The following is a 27,455-nucleotide window of genomic DNA, read 5'->3' on the forward strand; positions in this document are numbered from 1 at the left end:
AATCGCCGTCATAGTTTAGATTGTTGATAGAGCTGTAACGTGTGAAGTAATGAACAGAACAATCTGAGCCCTAGGTATGTGCCGGTCACAATGCGTGCCTGTCAGTGCTCTTCCTCTTTCAGCGTTATTTATCACGGAGCACTTCATTCTGCCAGCGATAGCCGAGCTGGGCTTTAACTCTGCAATCAGCATGTTATCCGGGAACACTAAATGTGGGCCATAAACTGCCTGCATATTGCATATGTCGTTAAAGCGATATTCATGCATCTGTGCGAAGGCAAATTACATCTGGGCCGGCAGATTCATGACGGAGATAACGTGACACATTGCACTCCCAAGGAAAATAACAGTGCCTCTCAGGGTTTGTCGACTGACGTAGATTGGGCAAAGAGACCTCAAGAGCGCGGCCCTGCCCACCTCCCGCCTTGAGCGCCCTGCGAGGTTCCCTTCTTTCCCTGTTTCACTTGGCAGCTCACCTCTGTGGCAGGCAGCGCCGGCAGGGGCCGTAGGGAATGGGCCGCCATGACAAGGCCCTGTCTGGTGACGCCGAAGGCACCCAAGATTTGAACTACTGAGAGAGCACACACGGCAGCTGTTGGTGCGAATCTGTGAAAAGAGGATAGCAATGGATGACACTCACTGGATGGTGTATCTGCAGCAGATATTCTATCCACTTCTTGCTATCGTTGGGATTCCGTGTAAGTAGAACAAATATTCCCCCTCGTGCCTTCTGCGTCCACCACCCTGCCTTTCCTTTTTTTATTTATCTCGCACTTGCAGGTTCTTTTTCATCCCTTCTTTCCAACCTTGCCATTGATTTATCATCTTTTTGTTCCTCCTTTTGTCTCCCTTTTTTCTCTCTTTCTTCGCTTGCTTTGTATCAAAGTCTGATGGTGAAAAATAAATCATGCTCCCCAAAAATGAGTTCTGATGCCCATCACTTGCAACCATTAGTTAAAAATAAGCCCTGCAGGTGAAGGTCATCGGTATATGTTCTAAAACAGAGACCTGTGCATTGATGGAACTTTGTACTGTCCAGAGCTCTGTCCTGGCTTACAGCTTTTGACCCCATTAAGCAACTTCTGTCATGCACTCCAGTTAGTAGTCTATTACACCTGGCAGCTATCTTTAATATCAATGTATGACCCCAGGCTCCGCCGCTGTGCAGTTTGCTGTATGTGTATTTGTTCAATCCAGTTGCAAAGGCAGCTAGTGTGGGCAGGCTTCGCATATCACCCTGTTGATTACCAGGCTATAGTGGTCAATAGATAATTTTAATGAATGAAAACTGTTAAGTGCTCTCTCTTGCTGATGGGACCTGGCATTTTAGCATCCTTGATGTTTGAGCCTTTTAGGTTCGCTACGTCATGCATACTGTGGCAGCGCAAGGACTTCTGCGGGGCATAAAGTTCCATAGATCGCTCAAGGTTATTTGGGCTTCTTCCTAGTGAGGTTTTGGCAGACACTGCCCCTTGTGTGGCACAAAAGCCTTTTCTGTACATGCATATGCTTCAGAATGCATGCTGCATGTGTCGGTTGGTTTCAATGCAGTTGCCTATAACTTCTGGAGCGAAACTGTAGCCAAACAATAACAATATAACAACCCCCCCCCCCCCCCACCCCCTCGAACACAGAGGTTCTGATTTACAGTTAGATGCGTGAGGAAAATCCTACTTCTGCTGACCTGGAGAAGAATGCATCTGAGGAATGTCTTCCGTCATACTATCCACGTGGAGGTAGAAATCTCTCCAAATGAATCCCTCTGCTTTCAGCACTTCCTCTTGAAATAGGTGTGTTTCTGATCCTCCACAGCACTAAATGCTATCCAGAGTCCACGCTCTGCTCCTTATGTTGCCCCCATAAGTCTAAAAATAATTGTGTAGAGCATTTCACTCTCCAAGCTGTATATTGTATTGTATTGTCATGTGTATGATAGTAAGGCTTGTAGGTGGCATGCACTGTCTGCATCTACAGCTTGGTAGAAGGGTTCAGAGGTAGGCAAGTAATCTCCAAAAGGAAGAGGCATAACTCAACCTCTGTATTTCTGGGCAGACTAACTCAAATGTATATTGGTAACCAGGCCCGGTTCCAGGAATTTTTATCTGGGTGGGCCAAGGGTGCGTTTGGGTGGCCCAATGCAGCCCAATTTATAACAATTCTGAATGTAGACTACAAGCCCTAGAGTTACACATGGACATCGAGTCACCAAAATGCCTGGGGTAGCGGAAATGACATCACACATCCTTAACCTTAATGACATTACAAGAAGCGAAACCATATGACCTTTGGCCCTCAATCTTCCTACGAAGTGATGTCACATGACCTTAACACTTATAACATCACAATAATTGACATCACTGAAGTTATAATAAAAGCCATAATTAAACATAACTAATACAATACAGTGGCGTCACGAAAGCTGAGGGGGCCCCCCTGCACGGTACACGGAGGGGCCCCCACTCCGGATTTAATCCAGAGCTTTAAGACCTGAGTACTGGGCTGAGGATGGTCCCTGCAGTTTTGGCCCCCCTGCATCGCGGGGGATGCGGGGGCCTGTGTTACGCCCCAGATACAATAACAGAACGTTGAAAAATGTCTGTTTTAGATACCGCTTGTATTAGGGTGCTGACGTCATACATGAAAAATTATGTGTTGATCTGAAGAGGATAATTTCACATTTATTCTTAGATAATTGTCGGACATTTATGATTCCCTTATGGCTGCTTATGCAGTGAGGCTTGCACTGCCATCATGGGAATATTATAATGTATGCCACATCCTACAGTATATTACTGTGTGCATCATACACAGATTAAAATACACAAACACCTTCAGAATCCACCCACAGAAACAGCTGGGTCTGGTGAACTAATGCATCCACGGGAGGGGCCTGTGTTCAACCTCATGGTCACAGGTTCAAATCCTAGTGGGGCCACTTAGCCTTTCATCCTTCTGAAGTCAATAAAATGTGTACCATTGAGTTGGGTAACCATAAGCATCGGTTATTCAGTGCCAAGATACCCTTGGGTGAACGTGAATTTTACAAATGCGCATGTTATGTTAGATAGTTGAGGTGCAAAAAGACGCTCACAGCTCTGGGCTCCGGTGACGCTGCACCTGCTGCATCATTGGCAAGTAACGCCCTGTCCCCACTCCACCATACACACACCGTAACTGCACCTTGCCTCCGACACTAGGTAAGGTTGCCACATTGCTGTTTTCTTCCGACATGAATATTTGAATATCTGAGCCAGTGTTAAAATAGAGAAAATCACCCAAAGTCAGCATTTTTCCCTTTTACAGTGCATACGTAGAACAGTATTTATTTTAAAAAATGCACTTTAAAGTGTCTTCTAGAGGTTCCTTAATTACACCTGACTAGGATTGCCACCTGGCTGATTTTTTACTGGCACCACTGGTATTTTACTGTCCCAGCTGGTACAAACACTTGCAAAACCACCTAAAGCAAGAATTTTTTGTCCTTATCTGTACCTATTTCAAACAGCAAATAAACATGGAAAACACTTTTAAATGGATTCTAAAGCTGAAAAGATTCCTGACTATTAAATATAGTAAAAAGAGACGGAAAAGTCATGGTACAAATTTATACATACAGTTGTATTTATAGTTTTATTTAGTATCATGTTCATGCCTGTTCACACTCTTAAAACTACTACAATTAGTTTTTCTTTCGGAAAGGTGACATTGCTACCCCAGATTGATAATTAATGTAAGCAAAGTGAAAAAGCATCACAATGTTTGGCCGTCCTCATGGCCTCTTCTGCCGACTGGGAGGGGCAAAGGTCATATTTGGGTGGGCCTGGCCCACCCGCTAGAACCGGGCCTGTTGGTAACGTTTCGAAGATCTATATATAGCCTACCTCTAGGGAATGGTAAACTCGCCCAGGCCAGGAGTCTGGCACCAAATCTCGAACAGGAATTGGTGTACCTAAACTTCTTGTGGGGTAGACTACTTGAACCCTTGAGTAGCTTGAAGTTGCTGTAATGTTGGTAAATAGTGAGATTCATTCCCTAACATCCTTTGTGCTTTGGCATGAGCTAAGGTCTTCTCTTGGCTGTGCCTTGACCTTGCTGTCCCCCACCGTTAGAGCTATTTGTGCCATGGAAGCCAGCCAGACCATAACACTGAAGTTCATACCGGTGAACGGTGTAAACCAAACTTTATTTCGAGCTTAAGGAATTCTCAAACATGCTGCAGTGCCTTAGACTTCACCTATTTAGTGTATTGTGTCTTTTTTAACCCCCCACCTGCTCATGGGGTCATGATGAATCCTAACTGGGAATGCCAGTTACTGTTTTCATACACTTCCTTCACCACCTTCCTATGTCCTTTCCAATGCCTCATCACTAAACCAACAGAGAGCGGTCACAAAGCACACGCTCTTCGACTGGTAGAAGACGCTCTTTGAACCAGTAAGTAGCCAGATCCAGGTTTACGCTGGTCTTCGTAGCAACAATGCGAGATGAACAGATTGTTTGCCTGGCAGTCCCACTTCTGAACTTTCCTTTAACAAAGGAACCTCTAAAGTGAAAACTTTGCAGGGCTTTCATTAGTGAGGGGGGAGAACCAACGCCCAGTCTCCAGTATGTATCTTTGGCACACTGAGACAAGTATCCCTTTGCCTCCAGTAAAGTTTCAGACTCAGGAGACTCCTCTTGGCAAGAGTGTGATGTCTTTGTTGGTCACTCCTTATACAATGGAGGAGGGCCAACTTGCTAGTGGGTAAGAGGTGGAAATTCACTCCCCCCAGGTCACCTGTTGCTTGGATCCTTGCCAGTGTCCTGGCCATTCGCCTTTCTAAAGAAAAGAGACTTCTCAGTACAGTCTTTCTTCTTCCTTCCTACTGTCACAATTTCACCCCCTCGGGAACATGTTCAGGACCCCTCAGATGCTGCAGTCTTTTTCTCAGACACGCGCCACAGGCACTCCTCCCAGCCATGTTTGAAATCACCCGAGGAGCACACATCAGTCAGGGAGCAGGACCAGCACAGCAGTGACGTCTCACCTTGGCTGTTACGCGCCTTTTCCAGAGGTGCCAGCTGTTCCACTGAAATGATGTCAACAGAAGTGTCACAGTCTCTCAGGCCTTGCAGGTTAAGGAGGTGGTGCTCAAATGTCAATACAGCAGGCAGCCTGTGACAATAACTGAAACTGTGAATGCCCGAGGAACCAGAGACTATTTCAGAGAATTTACATCCATTCCCTGGCAACAATAATGCAGTTATTCATCCCTGCCACAAACGTTCATGATGAGGTGCTCACAAATGTAAATTAACTCGTGAACATGCCGAGGGAAGTGTTCGGTATTGCACACAAGATTTCGATTACACAAAATGCATGCACGTTTCTAAAGGCGTTTCCAGCAGTGGTGTAGACATTTAAAAAATGCATGCTGTGGAGTTGGGTCCAATGTTCCCAATTACATTTCATAAAATGCCAGTTACTGACAGGGCAAACTGTAAATTCCGTACATATTAGTAGAATATACTCTTTCTTAGCATAAATCCAAATTGTATTTGCTAAAGCAAGACTGTTCTGAGTCAAGTAACCATATGGTCCCCTCCAAGCCCCAAGAACTCCTCAAATGCCCCCTCTTAAGTCTCAATACTGTGGGTTGATTCAAGCTGAGCATGTTTATCTAAATCGTGAACCTAAACTAGGTCTCCAGTGAAAGCAGACCAAGTAGCATCCAGGAAGGAAACCTGTTCTGCCTCAGCCTGGACCCGGGTGCACGCCCTCTGCCTCAACTATGAACAGGACACGATTCTGCAGCTGGAGTTCAAAGCATTTCCTCTGCTCACAGGAAACGTGCATTGCCCTGATTCAAGTTTAATGTGCACTATGAGGCATTAGGGAAACTAAGTCTTCTGTGGGGCATGAAAACCTTTTCTGCTCGTTCTCAGTGCTTGGCTGTAGCAACCGGTCTCGGTACAAACATGAATGTTGATATTTGGAAGCCACCGGTAGTAGCTGCTATCCATGGCTTGCCCTTAGTATCCCTGGCACTGACCTTCATACCCCTTTCCTGGGGGGCACATAAAGACAATGACAGGTGCAGACATGAAACAAGGCCCTGAAGTTTAGCTTCTGTGTTTTACACTTCTTGCCCTTCTCAGCCCCTGAGCTCCAAATAGCATGCTTGGTAGGGACTAAAGTCAATCCTGTAAGGTCATGGTCAAAAAGTGTGCAATGTCACTTTTGGTTCCCATGGGGCTTTGGTGAATCAATGTTTGTGAATACTGGATAGGATCAATTGACTGACGCTGATGGACATACTCTTTACTGGGATAATCATATTCTTTTAACCTAATGACATTTTACACCTACCAAATGTTAGACGGTAACAGGCTTTGAGACGGCAGCAAAGAATATTATAACTTTCCTTGAAGTAGAAACACCTATATTTCTCTTGGCCACATTTATTTTAGTATTAGACAGATACATAATCCCAAAACTCATTGAAAACCTGTAATAATGCCTGCTTAAGCCAAAAGGGCTTTTTGTGTGGCTTGGAGCAGCTAAGCGCCATGACTGTGGACGCCGCCTGTCATAGGAACATATGCAGTGGCGGCTGGTGGAATTTGAAATTGGTTAGGCGTGTGATAAAAAATTAATTTAGTCATGCAGGTGAATGAAGTGAGCGAGCTTGAAGTTTATCAGTGGCGTACGGGGGGTTCTTCACCCAAGAACACCTTTTTAAAATGGTGTATATTGGAGCAATTTCCAGCACTATTTCTGTGATAAATGGATCAGAATGAAGTTCTTATATGCATTTGTAAATTAAAAAAATCATTGAATATTTCATTGGACCAAAAATGCAGTTCTTGAAAGCATTTATAAAGGAAAATTGCCCTGCTACGGAAACCTTGTGCTCCTAGTCCTGCCTTGCCTGAGAAGGTCTGTGCCCCAGTCCTGCCCTCAACCCCCCCTGCACCCCAGTCTAACCCTTCCCGAGCCACACTGTGCCCCTTCCCTGTCCTGAAGCCACCCTTGAGCCCCAGTCCTACCATGAAGCATCCAGTGTGATGTTCTCTAGCAGCGGAGAGAGCAGTCATACCTCAAGTGGACTTGTTTTGAGAGAAGTGAGGTGCTTCTTAAAACGTGACCTATTGATAGGTATACTGGCAGCTCGTTTCCTAGTTGACCTCTAAGATATCCAGGCTCCCAGATCAGTATTACTTAGCATTATGGGAGTTCTCTTTTCCCATTGTATACAATTACAAAAGTTTTAATGTGAAGAATAAAAAGAAGGACCAAGGACCCCAGCACCTGCTCCCACAAAGAAACTGCCAAAATCACCGACGACCAGCTCACCGCCTCACTCGGCAACTCCACACCAACCATCGCGGAAGACGACGACCCCAACACCACAGCCCGAACTCTGCACAGATGGATCTCCGACAGCGCCAACACCATAGCCGCCCCTCAAGAAGAACAACAACACCCGTGCCAAGAAAGCAAGAATGGTTTACTACCGAACTTCGAGAGTCCAGACGCACATGCCGCCACCTCGAAAAGACCTGGAGGAACTCCAAATCCACAGAAGCCTACAACAACTTCAGAGCTGCCACCCACATCACCACCAACTCATCAGAAATGCGAGAACAACAGCGATCAAAGACAGAATCTCCACACACGCGCACAACAGCAAAGAGCTCTTCAGCATCATCAAGGAGTTCGCCCAACCCACCAGCGAGTCTACAGACATCCCTCCCTCTCAAAACCTCTGCGACAAACTCAGCACCTTCTTCCACCACAAGATCAAGAACATTTACGACAACTTCGACAAAGACAGCCAACACACTGAACCCTCACCATCCACCCCCGACACCCTGAAGCCAACGATTGACAGCTGGACAGCCCTCACCACCGAAGACACGCTAAAGACAACGAAGTCAATCCACTCTGGGGCCCCCAAGGACCCCACGGACCCCTGCCCCCACCACATCTTCAACAGAGCCACCAACACCATTGCACCAATGCTTCGCCACACCATCAACCGCTCCCTCGCGAACGCCTCCTTCCCTGATGACTGGAAGCACGCCGAGATCAACCTCCTTCTGAAGAAACCCTCAGCAGACCCCACCGACCTCAAAACCTAAAGACCCATCTCCCTGCTCCCGTTCCCAGCAAAAGTAATCGAGAAAGCCATCAACAGCCAACTAGCTACCTTCGTCGAAGAGCACAACATCCTCGACCCCTCCCAATCTGGCTTCAGAAAAAACCACAGCACAGAAACCACCCTCCTCGCCGCTACAGACGACATCCGCTCCCTCCTAGACAGAGGAGAGACAGTAGCCCTCATCCTCCTCGACCTCTCAGCGGCCTTCGACACTGTCTCTCACCGCACCCTAACACGCAGACTTCACGATGCAGGTATCCGGGGCAATTCCCTCAACTGGATCCACTCTTTCCTCTGCGGCAGAACGCAGCGAGTCAGACTCCCTCCTTTCATCTCGGACCCTACACCAACCACCTGTGGAATCCCCCAGGGATCCTCTCCCAGCCCCACTCTGTTCAACGTCTACATGGCTCCATGTTTACATTGCTCCACTCGCCCCCATCATCGGAACACACAGGCTCAACATTGTCTCATACGCAGACGACATTCAACTCATCCCCTCCCTATCCAACGAACTCAACGCAGCCAAGCACAACTTTCAAGAAGGCATGAAAGCAGTCGCCAAATGGATGAAACGCAGCTGCCTACAACGCAACACTGGCAAAACAGAAGTACTCATCATGGGCCCACACCCCGATGCCTGGAACGACACCTGGTGGCCCCCCGCCCTCGGAAACCAGCCCACCCCCACAGACCACGCACGCAACCTCGGAATCATCCTGGACTCTGAACTCAAAATGGACTGCCAGATCAACTCCGTTGCATCCTCCTGCTTCCACACCCTCCGCCGCCTACGCAAGACTTTCAAATGGATCCCCCTCGAGCATAGAAAGACCGTCACTCACGCCCTCATCACCAGCAGACATGAATACGGCAACGCACTCTATGCTGGAATAAACAAAAAACTCACCCGCAAGCTACAAAACATCCAGAACGCCGCAAGACTGGCCATCAACCTGCCAAGACACTGCCACATCTCCCAGCACCTGCGCACACTCCATTGGCTCGCCATCGAGGCTAGAATCACCTTCAAGATTTTCACCAACGCACACAAAGCCCTCCACAGCACCGGATCTGCATACCTGAACAGCCGACTCAAATTCCACGCACCCCAAAGGACCCTACGATCAGCTCAGCTCTCCTACGCCGTAGTTCCCTGCACCAGGAGGTCCAGATCGGGAGGCCGCTCCTTCTCCTTCTTCGCAGCCAGAGCCTGGAACACCCTGCCGCTCCACCTCAGACAGATAACATCACTCCCCATCTTCATGAAAAACCTCAAAACATGGCTCATCAACAGACCTCCTCCTTGATGGACTGGAACCCGCACCTCCCCTCCTCCCCAGCGCCTTGAGACCCTCACGGGTGAGTAGTCACGCTCAACAAACCCATGATTGATTGATTGATTGAAGGACAAAGTTATCCACGCAGACACAAAATGCCTGAAGCACTGTCTGTTTCACCTCACAGAAACTGATGCCCGAGTTGGTGAGATAGCTTGGGGGAGATAACATCCACTGGAAAGCTGTGTGCTATCTGAAATTTATGGTTGTAGTAGTGGCTAAAAGGTACATTTCACCTGCAAAGTAACTTTTGCATTTTGTGAAAGCCAGTGGCGACTCGCATAGGGCGTGCTGCGGGGTGGTGAGGCGGGGAGGGGTAGGGTGGGGGCGGTAGTAAACTCGGACATACGACGGAACGAAGGAAAATATCATTACTTTCCTCCATTCCGTTGTATGTCCGAGTTTACTACTCCCTCGCCCTTCCCCTCCCCCGCCCCGCCTCACCGCCCCAAATGGGAGCTTGGGGGGCAGCCAAGCGCAGCGAGGTCTGCCCCCCGGGCAGATTGGGAGGGGGGTGGGAGTGGCCGGCTCGCGGCCATTTTGCATGATTTGGGCTACATTGGGAATAGCCCAAATGTAGCCCAATTTTGTAGAATATTACCCAAGGGCTATTTAACGTATTTTCGCGCTTCCCCAGCCACCATTTTAGGTTTGGTGACCTGGTGGCTGGGAGCGCTTTGTAGGGCAGGTTTTTTGTCCCCTCCCGCCCTCCCTAGTTTCAGGGGTTTAGGGGGGTCTTTTTCGCTGGGTTAGCCATTTTGACGTTGGGGTTTTTGTTTTGGTGGGCGGCATTTGTTGGAACAGGTACATAAGGGGTAATTTGTTGTATTGTCGCTTGGAACAGGTGCAGGCGGGGTGGTTGACAGTTGGCCGGGATTGGCTGGAGTTTGTTGTTATATGTTGGTAGTTTGTGAGCAGGAGCAGGAAAAGGGTAACCAGGTAGTATAAATTTTGATTAGAGGTTTGTTAGTTACAGTAGCACAAAGGCAGGTAGGGATTACGGTCAGGGGAGATTAGGATTTGGAAAGGCTAGATTGTATAGGATTGGGTTATATTATGGTTATGGAATGTTATGTTGTATTTCGTGGGATGGGGGACCTGATGTGGGGATTGTAGGGGTGGGGGGAGGGACAAGGGGTCAGGAAATTCTTGTATAGTAAGGTGTTTAGTTTTGTAAGGCAGTGGCCAAGGGATGAAATTGTGATATGCACCTGTTTCAATAAAGCTTTCTTTTTTCACACACAATAAACTGGTCTTGTGTCGGCTCGCCCCCCCCCCCCCCCCCCCACTATCTCCCAAGCACGCCCTATGCGAGCCGCCACTGGTGGAAAGCGTGTCAAACTTTGCTAGAAATAATGGGTTTGCTAATCTATTTTTTTCTACAAGTATTTCAATGTGCATGTTGCACAAATCTGTTTAACTTGCAGACCAAATGTTGACATGTTGGCCTAGTGAGCATGTTGACTAGATCTGTTTCACCCATGTGTCAGGTGTTAAAAATGTTGACCAAGCTCGATAAAATGCCAAGGGAAGAGTATTGTAATATCTTATCCAAAGATCATTGTGCACTCACCCCCCATTCCCCATTTCCCCTCATCCCCTAATGACCCATACCTAAAGGGTCTTGATGGGTGCTCAAACTGGATAATAGCATGCCTAGGTGGGTGTGATTATACAGCCGAACCCTCCACTAGGCTCTACAATACGCTTACAAGTTGTAGCCTCCCCCCCACCCCCACCACCACACACATATACCATCTGCAAACGTGCACTGCAGAAATCCAGAATCACTTAATTAGAAAATGAACCGGGGGAGGTACGGGGTATGTCTGGGGAGAGTTGGGGGCAGCAGCTCCTGCGAGGTAGCACGGGCCCTGCTGAGGGGAGCAATAACACAAGAAGAGTGGGGTTTGCCAAGGGGCTGTGGGGAGGGCAGGGCTTTTGAGTCACTCTGAAGCATGGGCACCTACTGTGAGGTGGTAGTACAGAGTAGGGCCTGCTGAGTGGGAGCAGAGAGGACAGGACCACCATCTCATGCCCCACTAGCCATCACTTGAGGCAAAGGGATACAAGCAGCATGTAGCCTCACAGAAGGGCACCGCATGCACCACTCACCCAAGAAATCCACTGCAGAACATGTACCAAATCCACCAATGATATAAGCGTGCTTGACGTGCAACATTTTCATTTTCTAAAGGTGAGTGCATTCCCACACACCTTCAGAGAAAAAAGAGAAAAAACTGGAGTGCCACGTGACTCCATTTTGGAAGGTGAGAGACACTAATCACTTCATGCATGTCTGAGAAGAGAATTCAAACGAAAAGCCGAGACTTGAAAACCCAGAATGCATTAGAACCCATTCTAACGGAACAAGAGTTGGAAATCTCATGCCAAGAGCTACAAAATCGACCTGTGACCATATGCTTTCGGGACTTGTTTAGACTCAAGAGTTGAAGTAAAGTTTCTACAGCGTCGAAGCAGTACACTGTACTGATACCTCTGACAAGCACAAGACACATCAAACACCCAGGCTGGCACGCACGAGGCAACGGCTCCAGTCTGGTCCCTGGCTCACCTGGCAGACCCTACTGCTCCTGAAAAGGCATGCATGGGCGGTTTTAGAGGCTGCCAGTAAAGTCCCAAGGTTTGTTGCTGCCCCCTCAGTGCTCATGGAATTCGCTAGACCCTGAGTGAGATGATACGAGGTATGCTTTAAACAGATACTCTACTAAAGCACGCCCAGAGTATCTGCTTACAGTATGCATGTGACCCGATGCATTGCATGCTGTTTGAAAGCGTGCAACGGCAGCTCGGCCTTCTGTCCCACCCTGTGACGCCTGGCCTGAGCCAATCAAGATGCTGCAGAGTAAAGCAATAATTGACTTGGAAAGGCGCTGCGAACGCTCCTCATGGGATTCGGGGGCTCTAGCAGCAGTCCCCAAGCTCCTACACTGCACACTGGTAGTTGAGGGTTTAAGTGCGCATGTTGGGCTGGAAAGAGCAAGGCACACGTCCAACCCGACATGCGCACTTCACCTGGAGGAGCCTGTCAATCCTCAAGCTCCCGGTCACGGTCCACCCCCCACGTTCGCCCTCTACAGCTGCTGTAAAAACGCTAGAGCCATTCCACGCTCACGCGTCTTAACAAAAAGCCATTAATAAAACAAATGCATATATCGCTTAAGTAAACTGGAGGCCTAGCACCAATAGAAACAGGGGGGCAATGCCCCCACACTCCAACGAAGAAACCGCCACTGAGCATATGCACTTGTGTGGCTCTGGATCAGCCTACAACAACCTGGCTGAAAGGTGAAGCTGTCTTCAACCACTTCATTACCAGTGCACTGTGCCTCAGACACACTACGCTGATGCGCTGTGAGGTAACATACACTTGCTGTGGAAGGATCTCTGCCAAATGGCCCCAGTACGTTCAGGTTACTACATTTTATAGTACACAGGATCAGGAATTTTCAGTTCTGTTAAGGACACACAGGCCACGATTATGCAGTCTCTTCTTAGTTTTTTATTTTCCTTCAGTAGACATTCAGCTCACAGATGTACATATAAACAACCATGACTAGCGAAGATCCGCCTCTTCTTCCTGCGATGTACCAATGCCACCCGTAAAGTAACTTTTTTGATTTTTCTTGCATTAGATCTGAAACTGAAGTAAACACAGTGCTAAGTAGAAAATTCCCAAATTTCTGTAAATAACAAATATATGGTGGATATCAATAAAAAGAAACATTTCACATATAAAATGTTCATTTCATAAACTCCAGTAAGAACAATTTGGGTAAGCTACTCATTGCCTCCATGTCCTTAATAGACTTGAAACTTCCTGATAACTTATTGTGAGTAATTAGGTTGAAGGGAGAATGACCCCTGTTTAAGGAACAGCCACAATCCCCGTCAGGGTGAACAACAAAAATTCACATGGCCTCTGTACCCTCCTTTTCGGAGTGATACACCCGGATTTCTGAGCTTCCAGGGTTCCCTGGGTGGCTGCCTCTCCTAGCTCTTCCATCACTGATGGCAACTTGTTCCCCAGAATACAGTCAATGGGCATCTGTGGACTAACTATAACCTTCCTCGAGGTCACTCCCACCCCACTCCAGGGATACCAGGGCCAAGGGGCAGAATACACTCTGCCCATGTGCCTGAGTTACCCTACACCTGACTGGTGTACTACTCTGACGAAAACAGCGCTTATACTACAATGGTCTGACTGGCCTGGTGTCCCTCATTCGCCTTGACCTGGTGGAATTGACTACTCTCATACTCAGGGATCATAAATCTACTCTCTAATTTCACCTCCCAACTAAGGGAGATTGGGGCATGGTTACCTCCTGCCCCTGGGGACTACTTACCCTGCTGGCCATATTGGCCCCACCTGTAGAGGTCCCACCAGTGGGTGGTTCCGAAGGACAGACAGAGTCTCCCTGCTTATATCCTAGCTGAGAACAATTGGAGCAGTGGGATTGGTAATCAGCTGACATGGGTAACCACCCACCAGAACCCTTTCCCCCTACCTGGCTCTTTGACCTGTCTGTGTCTCTTTTGGCCTTCCCCTCACTCTGCTCAGCGGAATCTGAACCACCCTTCTTGGGGTCACTTCCATGTACCTTCTTGTGGACCCTGGTGCTGATCCAGCAGTCCACCTCTTTAGCAGGCTCCCTGGGATCAGAGACCTTACTAGCTACAAGGTGTTAGTGCAGCTCTGTAAAACAAAGACTGAACATGTGCTCTCTAGCAATCAAGTTATACAGCACTTTGTAATCAATCACTTCACAGCCCTTCATCCAACCATCCGGTGCCTTGGAAAAATGATCCTTACAATCAAGCCAGGACTGTTAGGGTAGCTTTTTTGACTCTCCCTAAAACTTTGCCTATACCATTCTGGGGTGAACCCATGTTTTCTGGTCAGGACCTCTTTCATGAGAGAATACTTCATCCTGCCCACTTTGCCTGGGGCTAACTTTCCTCCCTCCCTTCATTGGGAGCATGCCCGCAGAGGCTTCCCCCAAACCTCTCTAGGGACCTTATTCATCTCCAAAGCAAACAGTTGTCTATGCTATCCCCACAACAAGTTAGGCACCACATCCTTAGGGATGGGGACTCCCCTTTCTCCAATGGGCAATGGGGTAACATTACTACCAATACAGCTGGACTCTGCCTGCTTGTCTCTGATGTCCAGCTCCTTGAGACTGAGCTCATGGCCATCTTCCTCTCCTCCATGGCCAGTCTTTCCCTTGCCATTATCTCCCCTGATTCCATCTTTAGCTTGGGAAGTTGCAGTTTGAGCTCCCTCTCCACCTTCCTGTCCTCCAGCGCTTCTGGGAGCAGATGTAGGCAGATACACTGCTCCCTGCCCCAACCTGGGCAACCTGGGCCTCTTCTGGGGGTGAATGTGCTCTCCTTGCAGCACATAATGGTACAAAATGGAAGGCAGGGCACTTAAATTTAGAAAAAAGAGAAAATAGAAAACAAAGAAAAGTTTAAAAAAGGTCAACTCTGGTGTAAAATTATTTATATGGATATTTTTGTTTCTGCTCAACATCAATGTGAGAAGTTGGGTTTTGGTTGAAAGGGGTGTGCCCCAATTCAAGCAATAGCCATAATCCCCATCAGGGTGAACCATAAAAAGTCCAAAATTAACCTGTGCTTAACCCTCTGGTAGCTTGCCACAAAAGCAGTCAGGCTTAACTTAGACGCAATGTAAAAGTATTTGTGCACCACACACACAGAAATAAAATGAAAATATAACACACAAAAAATCTCACACCAGTTCAGAAATGTAGAGTACATATAATAAATTATTTGACACCAAAATGACAAAAATCTAATCAGTAGAACCGGAGTTATGAATTTTTAAGGTTCAAGGTAAAAACTAGGGCCTAAAAGATCAAAGCGCCAACTGTGTAAATCTAGTCTCGAAAGACCGGGTCAAAGTACAAACAAATATATCCAACATCGATGGAGCGCAGGTCGGATACAGGGAGTGGATTGGGCCTGATATGCGCTTACTTTCAGACTTAGAAAAAATTCTGAAAAAAAGTCTAGGTAGAAGTTAAGCAGGGCAAGGCTGCAGGATGGAGTCAAGGAGGGAATGTCGTCGTTGGGGAGCCACTGGACACAGTTGCAGTGAAGATTTCTATATTCAGACGTAGTCTCTCTTTTGGAAGTTGAAAATCTCCAGCAAGATGAGACAGGAGGCTGTAGCCGTCTATAGTTCCGCAAGGCTGGTTACCCCTTTGGCAAAGGACCGCTGAACAGGATATGCTGCTGTGGAGAAGTATGTAGGGGGGAGCTGCAGCTGAAGTCAAGCCGACCAGTGATACAGCTTTGGCGGATAGAACTCAGTTCACAGAGCACTTTTTACCCAACAATGTTTTAAGAGTCCAAGTTTTGTATGTTGGCTATCTGGGCACCCTTAACACCACAGCCAAAAGCCCAGGACTGGAAGGGTTCCATCTGGGGGTTCAGGACTCACTCAGGCAGGGTCTAGTGTAGGTTCAAGATGGTGGTAGCCTGGTCTGCCGCTGAGGCTCTGATCAGGAGGCCTGCCAATTAGCTCTTAGACTCACTTTGGTAGTTCTGGGTTCAAGTGATACAACAGGGCTCAAGCAGTAGGCCAGGCCTCTGAGAGTTCAAGGCAGCCTCCAGGCTTCAAAACAGCCCTTCCATGTGCATCAAAGCAGTCTTGTGGAGTACACACCAGGCTACAGCAGCAGGCAGTCCTCCGAGAGTCCTTCCTCAGGTCTAGAAGTGAACTGAAGAGTGGGTATGAGGGTCCTCTTTCTATACATGCTGCTTCTTTTGAAGTAGGAAACATTTCTAGAGAATTCCCTTTGAAGTGCTTGAAGTTTCCTGCTTCCCCTGCCCTGTCCCTGACTGCCTGCATGAACAATGCTGACCTGGCAGGTCCTTTGTGTGAAGACAGAGGATATCCCTCTCCGTTGCAAGTGGGGCTGTGCCCAGCTCTGCCCCCATCCTGCTAGATGATGGCCCATCCAGGCAAACGTAATCTCTCTATTGTGTGGCTGTCTGGGAGGAATCTACAAAGTCCAACTGCCAACTACACCCAATCACACGACCCAGGACAGGCTGCAGGCACCAAATAATTTAGAGCAGGAAAATGCCAACTTTCTAAAAGTGGCATTTTAACAACTTAAAATCTGAGTTTGCCATTAAAAAGGATTTTAATTACAACTTCTCAGACACCAAACATGAAATGCTTACCTGTTCCCAATCAAAAGCTAGCACTTATTAAATGTAATAAGACAAACCAATGTTATCCTATGGAGGAGGTAGGCCCCACACAGCGAAAAACAAATTTAGGAGTTATTCACTACCAGGACATGTAAAATATACTAATACATATCCAACCATTTAATTACAATGCACCCTGCCCTATGGGCCACCTAGGGCTAACCTTAGGGGTGACAAATGCAGTAAAAGGGGAGGTTAACAGTTGGCAAGGGGGTTAAATTGGCAAGTCAAATTGGCTGTTTAAAACTACTTGCAGGCTCCTATGGCAGACCTGGCAAAGGTTATGGGGGGGGGTGCTACTTAGGTGCGTGGCACAATAAGTGCTGCAGGCCACTAGTAGCATTTAATGTACAGGTACTGGGTATTCTACAATGGACTTATAGGCAAATTAAATATGCCAAAAAGGTTTAAACCAATTTTACCATGTTTTAAAGAACAGAGCACAAGCACATTAGCATTGGTTAGCAGTGGTAAAGTTCTAAGGTCCACCAAAAGGAATGCAGCAAAAAGTGGAGGGGTGAAGGCAAAAAGGTTGGAGTTGACCCTGTGGAAAGAGCAAAGGCCAACAAGTATGCTATAAAATGTTTGATTCTATGACAAGATTGGAGGCTACAGATTATGCAAGTCCAAAGCTGATCGACAAACAAAGAACAATCATTTCTTAATGGTTTGCAATCAAATTCCTTAAACATAGTATCCAATAACCAGTCTGCCATGTGAAGGATATTTTATAGACGTGCACCAGCATTAATGGATTTGGAGACTGCTGCACCTCTAAGTGAGCTCCAAAAAAATGAAATATCAATGCCTGCTTTAAATAAAATCCATCTGATCCATTAAGCCAAGGTGAAACAGGAGACCAGGCCATACGGTCAAACAATGGAAATAAGTAGTTGACCTGTAGGGGACAATCTGAATTCTGCAGTGACCGTTTTGTAAACTCTTATGTAGTGTACCATAGCCAATTTGCTTTCACCTAAAAAGCTAGGAAATAATTGTGTCCTCCTAAACATGAGAAAGGTACACCTTCTGGAGTAAAGTACTTACCTGCAAGATCCAATGCTTCAACATCCAACTGTTTTACACGAGGTTAAGCAAAGGCGCATGGCCAGGTTGACAGAATTTGTATTCTGGTTAAATACTTATTATCGGACCATGCCTGGAGAAATTTTAGAACCATAGGGACCTCTCATAAAACAAAATATCCAGGATGACACAGTGAAGAAAATCTAATTCCTGCACCAATTTAGATACCAAAGGATGCTCACCAATGGGGTGCTCTGCAACCGGTACGACCTGGAGAAATAGGTGGGCTATACGAGTTCAAAATGTTGTAGGATAGACCTTCAGATGCCTGAGAAATTTATGTCTGTTGCCACAGGGTCCACACCCTGGTTCGTGTACTAGCATGACTATCTGCCCTAAGCTAATCAGTATCTTTTGTGAGTAGAATCGGACCAGGCCTTATAGATAAGATTGACAGCTTGCTCTGAAAATTTTGGCAGTGGCCAGCATTCCCATAAACTCTCCAAGCAACCATATGCAGTTGATTTTGGATGATGAACAGATGAGGTTGACTTACTGGGTCCATAAGTAGAGTTGGAAGGATCGGGAAACTCAAGGGATGTTGGCAAGATAGTGCTAGGAGGACTGGAGACCAAATTGTAGTCCTCCACACATAAAAAATTCAAATCACCTCTGCTTTCTGTTTCCTTTTTTGAAGAGCTACCCTAAACACATAGAAAGGTTGGAAGACATAGTTCAAACCCTTCTAGTCGTGCATAAACACATGCGTCGCCAGAGCTAAAGTGTCTTGCATCCAAATGTAGAACAGTGGCAAGTGAAAGTTCAGATGAAAGGCAAAGAGATCTGTTTGGCATGGACCCCATTTCTACATTATCTGAGCAAACAAAGATGAGTTCAATTTTCAGTTGCTTGAATCCCTGCGGTGTAGGAAATTCCAGTCTTCTATACTGTTCTCCCTGCCTGGGAGGTGGATTGCTATGACAGATATGTTGTGGATCAGGTAGTAAGGCAAAGAATCTTTGGCCTTCCCCGCAAATGGGTGAGATGCTGCACTGCTGAAACATTGTTTATTTCCAGATAATACAGCAGTGATATTTCTGGGTGCAATCCACAAAAGATTTGACTAAAAGTTCCAGACAGTTAATGTGTTAAGACCGTTCCTTCTGAGATCATATTCCGCCCGTTGCTAGTTCTCCACAGTTTGCACCCTAGCCGATACGATCACTATATCTGCAATGAGACCGAAAATGAGCCTTCCATTCCATGCTTTTATGTGATCGAGTTACACTGCAGATCTTGTTGCATGTATGTCGAAAAGTAGAATTGATCAAAGTATGAGAGATCCCCTCCTCAGTAAAGGATCTTTAATCTCTGAAGGGCGAGGTAGTGCATAGGTCCTGGAACGACCGCCTGCTTGGAGGAGGTTAGAAGGCCTACTAAACTGACTATCCAGATTATAGTAATATTGTCTTTTGCAAGGACCCAGCAAATTTCGTTCTGTATGTCACAAATCGTTTGACTTAGTAAGGACAAAGAAGCTGAAATGGAGTTTATGACAAAACCCAAGAAGGTTATCAGTCCTGAGTATTGAACATCTGATGTGTCTTGCTTGATTACAAATCCAAGGTTAGAAAGGAGATCCTTGTCATGTTTTGCTGGTATTTCAGGGTGAGTGGACCTTGGGACATGATCAAGATGTTGGCTAAATAAATGATTAGACAAATCCAATGAGTTCTTAGAAATTCCACCATTTGTTTCTGTAACTTGGTGAATCACCAAGGAGCTTAAAACAGCTTGAATGGATTGAATTCCTTGAGCCTGATAACTAGACAGAAGCCACAAAGAAGTTGTTGGTGGGGATCCGAAGTACATGGTTTCATATCTTGCTTCTGAATTAGTAAATTCCACTATTTTGTTTGATTTCTTTTATAGTGTTTTAGCACTACTGTAGTGCTAAAGCGCTATAAAAGAAATAAAATGAAATAGTTGTGTTTGAATTGTTATTTGTGTAAATACTAGAGTGACCAACACATCTCACATTCGCATATTTGCATATAGCTGGGTCTGAACTTGGGTGGCGAAGTGAGCTAAAGAATGATGATGGATTCAACCCAGATCTGTGACTGGGGGTGAGTGTCTGAAAAGTTTCAGCGCACCTTCCATCATCTCCTTGTGTTTGTTTTGTTTGCCCTAAGTTGGCAGGGTATTCCCAGACACGGGTCCCTTGCTCAATTTGCCACTGGATTCAAGCTAGCCTGGCTGATGAGGGGTGTTACCCCGAAACCGGTCCTAGGATGCTTGTTTCCAGTCCAGAGAGGACCTGGCTTGGCAGTTCGGGCTGGACTGTTCTTATGAGGCACAGGATCAAGACTGATTTGCATATAGCTGGGTCTGAACTGGGGTGGCGAAGTGAGCTAAAGAACGATGATGGATTCAACCCAGAACTTTGACTGGGGGTGAGTGTCTGAAAAGTGTCAGTGCTCCGTCCATCAACTCCTTGTGTTTACTCCGCTGAAAGCAGCCAGCTTTGCAACAGGGTAGACAGCAGACAACAATGCTACCAGAACTAGAGGAGACAAGACACCATTATCTGCAAGGTTCCACGGGAGCCCAATGATTACTGATAAACACACATGCCAGAATGATTCAAATCCAGCCAAAAACATCCAGTATAAAAGGCAAAGTATTGAAGGATTTCCTGATCCTAGTACACAGATCCTTGCCCCAGCCCCTCCGTTCCGGTAACTCTAGCTGCCAGCTGCCTTGCCTCACTTCCCAGACTGTTCCTACCCAGAACAAGAACATGTACCAGGCAAAGACCCCCTCCAGCTTGTAGCCTTTGTTGGACGCAGACACCAGAAAGTAACAGCAAGACGCCCAAAAACAAAGATAAGCTTAAGCAAACTGCTACAACCCCTTTTGCCGGACTCAACAACTCTGGAAGAATAGCCAGTAAAGTAAACAAACAAACTCACCCAAAACTGATAAGCATGGCCCCTAACCTTCCTCGGTCTAGGATCTTACTTGATGGAAGAACTGGTCGAACTCAAACAGTAGAAAAAACTAAAACAACATACTGCAGTGGATGTCTGCTTACAACGCATTTTAAAACAACCTCAGCTTACAGACAATGCCATGCTGGGGCAAAACCAACATACCGCAACGGAGCTTGAATCAGAGCAACTAAAAGAAATTAAGTAATTTATCTTCAGCACGTAATTGATAAATATTGGTGTAAAATGGCACCCATCCTAAGGCTGTCCATGTAACCCAGAAAGAGTGGAGCAAAATTGAGCTGGCATGTTTATGCCAGACGACCATGGCAAAGCTGTAACTGGTGCAGAATGCATTAGCTAGACCTACACTGGACATCCTTAAACAGCAGTCGGCATCAATAGGTCTAGGTGATCTGCATTGGCTTTCGGCAGAGAAGCGTATAGTGTTTAAGGCACTCTGCATTGTTCATAAAGCCCTCTACTCAGTAAGTCCTGCGGACATTGAAATATTTTCCAATTGTATGTACCAGCCAAAACACCTCCACTCTGCAGCTTGAATGTTTTATGGACAGTTGTCCAAATAAACGTGTTTTCCACCTACCTGCAGCTCGTAAGCATGTAATTGTTCCCAGAGTCCGTAGCAAAAAGTGGGGAGGCAGAGCCTTTTCGATTGTAGTAGCAAGGCTGTGGAACAGTCTAACCCTCTATCTCGCCTCCAAAAAACCACATCTTCCTTTTAGAAAGGCATTAAAAACCTGGCTCTTTACACTTTAGCAAGGCATAGGAGATCTGGGAAATATTACCATGCTCTTTTCTTTTTTTCAGTTCTTGCCAAGCAGCCCAGCAGGACTACAGCGCCTTGATACCCATGGGCATTTGTAGCACTCTAGAAATCGCGATCATGATGATCATCATCATATGCAGTCACTTGGGGTTTGATCTTTAGGTGTCCAGTGCCATCTTCTGCCCCTGTACACATCCCCCATGGAATGCATTATTCCCTCGCTTGTGTTACCAGAGTCCAGGTTTCCTAAACTGAAAGCAGCATGTTTCAAAACTGAACATTTGTTCTTCTCAGCTGCAGTAGTTGTAAAGAACAAATATTTTCCATTCAGTGGATCTTGAGGAGAGACAGACGTCAAACATATTATACAAGCCAGTTAAGCTTCCATTCACACTTAATGGTCGCCAGATGTTGAGGAGCAGAGCTGAGGACATCAGAAAACCTTGGCAGAAGAGGCTGTTTTGAAATACAGCAAAGAAAAAGAGGGAGAAAAGAAAACCAAACAAAGAAAGATTATAGGTGATCGAAGAGAAATGTCTGCCACAGGAGGTCGAAAAGCAAATTGAAGTCTTTGTTCAGTCCAGCAGCCATTTGAAGCGTGAAGCTGAATGTCTGTATATACTAAAGTTACAGTGATACAGAGAACTACACGGTGGTCCTGCACAGGGTACGTAACACACGTGTTCCTCAAGAGTCACAGGTTTTAAAGCCATGGACCACAAATGCATAGCTTCGCGAGATTACAAGAAACTCTAATAAAAATAAGCGCCAAGGAGCTCCATAATCAGCACATTCTAAACAGTTACACATGTAAGACAATTCAAAAATAAACCCAGGCCAGTCCCACAATCACCATGTCTTAAACATTTACAGACTTAAGAAAGCACGAAAATAAATACAGGCCAGTCCCACAATCGGCATACCTTAAATATTTACACACACAAGAAAGCACGAAAATAAATGCAGGCTAGCAGTCCCACAATCAGCACAACTTAAATATGACACACTGGATAAAGCACAGTCAGGCGCCTGAACGCCTGATAGGTAAGCATTATAGAAGCTACACACCAGAAACACCAACACTCACAGTGGAAAGAGGCTGAATCTTTGTTATACAAAAGCCGGGTGCTCTCTTTCATCAAGCAAGCATGGATTTCTCCCTCTGATGTGTTTGTTCAGGCTAGTTAGTTTCTAGGATAGAACCTGTATGCAGCACCCTCACAGCCCGGACTGTAAAGTTTTGAACCCAGGTGCAGGTGGGATGCCACAATCAAAGCTCACTAAAGACAGAGCGTGGTGTGAACACAGAGTATCCTGGAAGACTTACCTTTCTTGTTGTCGCAAATGATTAAAAAACCATGACATGCTGTATATGTGGAACTTCAACAGAATGATGAGGCATAGTGGCACATAATAAAGGCTGTAAACCGGAAAAAACTGAGCGCCGGGCATTAGAGTCCATGTTGTGTTTGCTTCATAGAGACTTTAAGGTAACAAATGACTTGACATCAGAAGGCTTTTTTAAATTTCAGCAGCTGAAAACTGCACACCTAGAAGATCATTATCTAAAAAAAGAGTGCAATGAAACAAAAAGAAATAGATAAAAGAGGAATAATACATGTAAGGGGGCCAGTCGCCAGGGCCGGGAACCACCCATGAACAGGAGGGACAATTGTGAATAATTAGCCACAGAAAGAAAAGGAATTTCAAAAATCACACACAGGAACAAGTGGCAAGTGAGGGGTGTGCTCAAAGCCTACAGAGGAGATACAGCATGTCCCGAAGAGGAGACCTAGAGATCCTAGGTTAATGACTTCCAACTCCGTCTGTGCTGCTACCAGGGAAAAACACCATAAATTATCTCATTATCCAAGACAATTAAATAGCATGTGTGGCCCTTGAAAGTTCAACCTCAGGCAGCTTGATAAATAAACAAATTGATCGCTCTCCTGGTATTCTCACATAATTGTCTGTCGACAGATGTGCTGTCAAGAACCAATTATTAACTATACAAAGTGTTCTTTGTAGTGTCAAAAGTAAAGTTATATATAACTTGCCCATCTCTAAACTAATGTGAAAACTGATTCTTTGCAAAACTGAGATAGCATCTCAACACTTCTCCAGAATCTGAAAGTAGTTTAACCAGAAATCTTTGTGAGGCTAGTGCTGTAAAAAATATATAAATGTACATATTAATTGTGTTTTATCAAATTTTAAAAATAATTTCTTTTTGTCCACATCTTTGACATCTGATTCTTAGTTGATAATAAACAACAATGGTTCACAATATGAACACGTACCCATTTGCAACAATAAAACTGTTGTGTTAGACAGATTCCTTTGGGCAGTCTAGGAAATCATTGACTATGATTAAGTTAAAAGATGATCTGTTGTTCTAGATAAATGAAAACTACTCAGTAGTTCTGCTAATTTTGCTATACAGCCATATTCCTTATAAGCATGCACTTTCTCAATATAGGACCCATATCCAAGCTCTGATGTCAGTACTGTGATGGCATACATTCTCACATGTAAATCTCCAGAGTAAGTGATATAGGGGACGATTTTTATGTTAGCGGCAAGCATACACTGTTGCAATGAAGGAGTATGCTTACTGCCAACATAATGGTCTGTCCACTGAATTTAGAAGCGATCAGACCATAGTTAGGCCACAGCGGAGACTACTGAGTCTCTGCCATGACGAAACTTCTCCAACTGCCCAATGGAGTCAGGGCCATCAGAGTTTCGGTTATATATGTTCACCCACCAAATTTATAGCCGTTTTTACTGTCCATCACAGCCACGAAAATCCTAGCAGTAAGGGCAATTAAAAAACCAAAAATTACCCCATCTCCATGTGAGATGACTCATGGCAAAGAGGGGCAATGCTTTTGTTTTTTTATTTTCAAAAACAAAAAACAATTTTTTAATTTTTAAAAATTAAAAAGATTTGGAAACTTTGCTGTACGGCTCTGTCATGTTTGACTGAGGCATACGGCAAAGTTCAACTGCATTCACAGGAACCGGCTTGATAGCAGTTGCTGTGAATACTTGAAATGTCTGCCGGGTAACGAACATTTCATAATATGGCAGTTCGTATCTCTACCAGGACGAGGGAGTAAATTACTGGTGGAGATTATAAATCAGGCCCAAAGTTTGGACAAGACAGATATGCATATATCATGGGACTTTGGAACCCAGTAGAGGTTTTATATGTAGGTTTTAAACCTGCCTGTTGTAAACTTGCTGATATGGTGATTTTAATTATCCAATATGGCATCAAAAAATGGAAAACACTTGAGGAGTGCATAAACGGTTGCATAAATATTGGCATAGAGGCCCTTAGGTATCAACCCTTTCCTTAGACCCAGAATAGGAAAACCCCATTGAAACATCGGGCCCAGAGTGCAGTTAAGTGCAGCCTCAGTGATAAAGCGAGGGTATCCACATGAGCGCGTTATGCAGAGTAAACCCAAAGTGGCTTTTGTTGCAAAAGGAGAATGTAGAGTCAAAAATAAGACAGCCAGAAAATGTCCTTATGTCCCCTTATGGTGTCCTTACAATTCCCAGTGTCATATCTCGCAACAGAGGAAAACAACATTTAGGTTATTTAGTGTGGCTATAATTCTGCAGCTTGTTTGGTGATGTGTCTTCAGTTCTTCAGTGTCTGCTTGCTTTATGTAAAACATATTTTTATGTGAGACTAACACATTCATTTATTTTTTCAAGCCAACATTGTGACCGTTTTGGTCTTCTGGAGGAGAAACTGCATGCTGTCGGCATCCAGCCGCTACTACCTGATGGCCATGTCTGTGGCGGACACGATGGTGCTCATTTTGATTGTTATCCTTGAGTTGATTGTCAAATACCACATCCCCGAGCCCTTCTGGTTCAAGAACCCCTGGTGCACGATCCGTGACTTCTTCAATTATGGTGCCTACAACACTTCGGTGTGGCTGGTGGTGGCTTTCACAGTTGAGCGTTTCATCTCCATCAACACATTGAAGCTCAAGGCTCGCATCTGCACACCAAGAGGTGCTCTTTGTGTGATAACAGCTGTCTTTGTATGCAGCCACATATGTGCCATTCCTTACTTCTGGGCCAATGAGTCCAAAGCAAACAACAAGACTGGGAAAATAGAGTGTTTCTACAGTACCGCTGTACCACACTTCTATGTGAAAGGGCTGGTTTGGTTCCAGACTACTTTGGCTTATATCATCCCATACATCATCATATTCACCTTGAATGGATTAACTTTAAGGCAGATTTACCGCAGCAACAAGGTCTACAATGGCATGATTGAGTCCTCCCAGAGATATCGAGCCACCACCCACTTTCGGGCTCAGAAAAGGAGGTCTGCGGTGCTTCTGGTTACAGTGTCCATGACCTTCGCCTACCTGTGCACCACCCGTTTTATCACACAGATCATTTTGCGAACCTCATTTTATGGCATTAATAGAAATGACTACGGGAAGGCCATCAATGTGGCAGCCGATATAGGCACCATGCTTGACCTCAGCAATGCTGCTGTGAACATGTACCTGTACGCCTGCACCCAAGCCCGCTTCCGACAGGAGGTGCTGTCATGTGCAAAAGCTTTGCTGGTCCCGTGGAAGCATAAAAAGCACCCTGAGGTGGTCTTCCACATAGATTCGGGTCTGCAAAATCCAACGAGGAGGGTTACTGAGGTGTTATCCAACAAGAAATGTCTTGAATCTCAGGCATCATAACATTAAAAAAATCTTCACCCCATTACATCTCAGACCAAGAGACCATCGAGGGCAGCGGCTTCTATTTGGGATTGCATGCTGTGGATCCGTGTGCTCGTTAGTAGGATTATCCTTAAATAAATGACCCCTCCACTGATCCGCCGATACCCCGCTATCTCCTAGATCTCTTCTCGTGTTTATACGGCCACCTTCTGTTTCCCTTCATGCACCAGAGAGATATGCTTTGTTCTTGAGAGTTTTATATTTTAATTTAACATGCAAAGGCAGCTTTGCGCATATTCCCTGCACTTCCTGTTTTTAATCCCATCCCACAACGCATTAGCTGCACTCTCACCCATAAAAAAAAACGAGTTTCATCTGGGACATGATAGATATATGGAGCATTTGCACAACATACGCGAACTTTGTCCCTTGCTGATTGTAGATTAGTTGTTTTAATACAAAACTCAAGCATTGTTCATTGATTAAATCATTGGGAGACAGCAATTGTTTTTCATTGCATCTTGTTAGTAATTCAATGTTTTATTATTTATGTGTTGTCTTTGAAAAGCATTGCAAAACGCCTCTGGCAGCCTTAGATCACTCAGGCAGGAGATACAAAAAGTAAGAAGGTGTAAAACCCCAAAGCATAGGTATTCACAAATATTTTCCCAGGGGCCAAAAAGTATGGTCTGTGATGTGACCGAGGGTTGCATTGAAGCCAGCAAGGCGGTGAATAGGCGGTGCAAGGATTGATGGTAAGATAGGTGTGTTGGGGAAGTGAAGCATACAAATCTAGTGGCTGAAGTGCACAGTATGAAACTAGAAAACCTGGTATTAATCCTGGCGTCCCCACTTGACCAAATCGTGTGGTCCTAGGCAATTGTGTTTTTCCCTTTCCCTACTTATAAAAGGGCATTGAAATACATGACTTCAGGATATGCACTGAACAAAACCTTTTCCTGTGCTTAATTTATCAAATTATAATGTTGTTCATGTATACAAGGAACTGAGACCCCCAAAGAGTGCACTTAACAACTGACTTGCCTCTTTAGTTCACTATTGCCATTGTTGACTAGGTGGGGGGGATGAATGTTTCTAAATACATGTTTGAAAACTATCACTTTTAAAATAGTACTTTCCAGTGCTTTGATATAATCTAATGTACTAAGGTGAAAATGTTC

The 27,455-nt window shown here is 45.5% G+C and overlaps 1 protein-coding gene across 1 annotated transcript; it reads left to right on the forward strand.

The window, feature by feature from the left end:
* The first annotated feature begins 419 nt into the window (after window positions 1-419).
* On the forward strand, window positions 420-26,774 carry LOC146866682 (putative G protein-coupled receptor 139). Its single transcript, XM_085614461.1, has 2 exons — window positions 420-698; window positions 25,292-26,774. The coding sequence occupies exons 1-2, from the start codon at window positions 626-628 to the stop codon at window positions 26,290-26,292; spliced, it is 1,074 nt and encodes a 357-aa protein (XP_085470587.1). The 5' UTR covers window positions 420-625; the 3' UTR covers window positions 26,293-26,774.
* The last annotated feature ends 681 nt before the right edge of the window (window positions 26,775-27,455 follow it).

Source organism: Triturus cristatus, chromosome 1_2 (genome assembly GCF_964204655.1).
Source record: "Triturus cristatus chromosome 1_2, aTriCri1.1, whole genome shotgun sequence".
Classification (NCBI taxonomy): Eukaryota; Metazoa; Chordata; class Amphibia; order Caudata; family Salamandridae; genus Triturus; species Triturus cristatus.

Excerpts from the sequence above, each read along its gene's own strand:
- LOC146866682 (XM_085614461.1), top strand. The coding sequence starts at position 626 with ATGGATGACACTCACTGGATGGTGTATCTGCAGCAGATATTCTATCCA. Across the intron at positions 699-25,291 it reads TGCTATCGTTGGGATTCCGT|CCAACATTGTGACCGTTTTG; the intron begins GTAAGTAGAACA and ends TATTTTTTCAAG.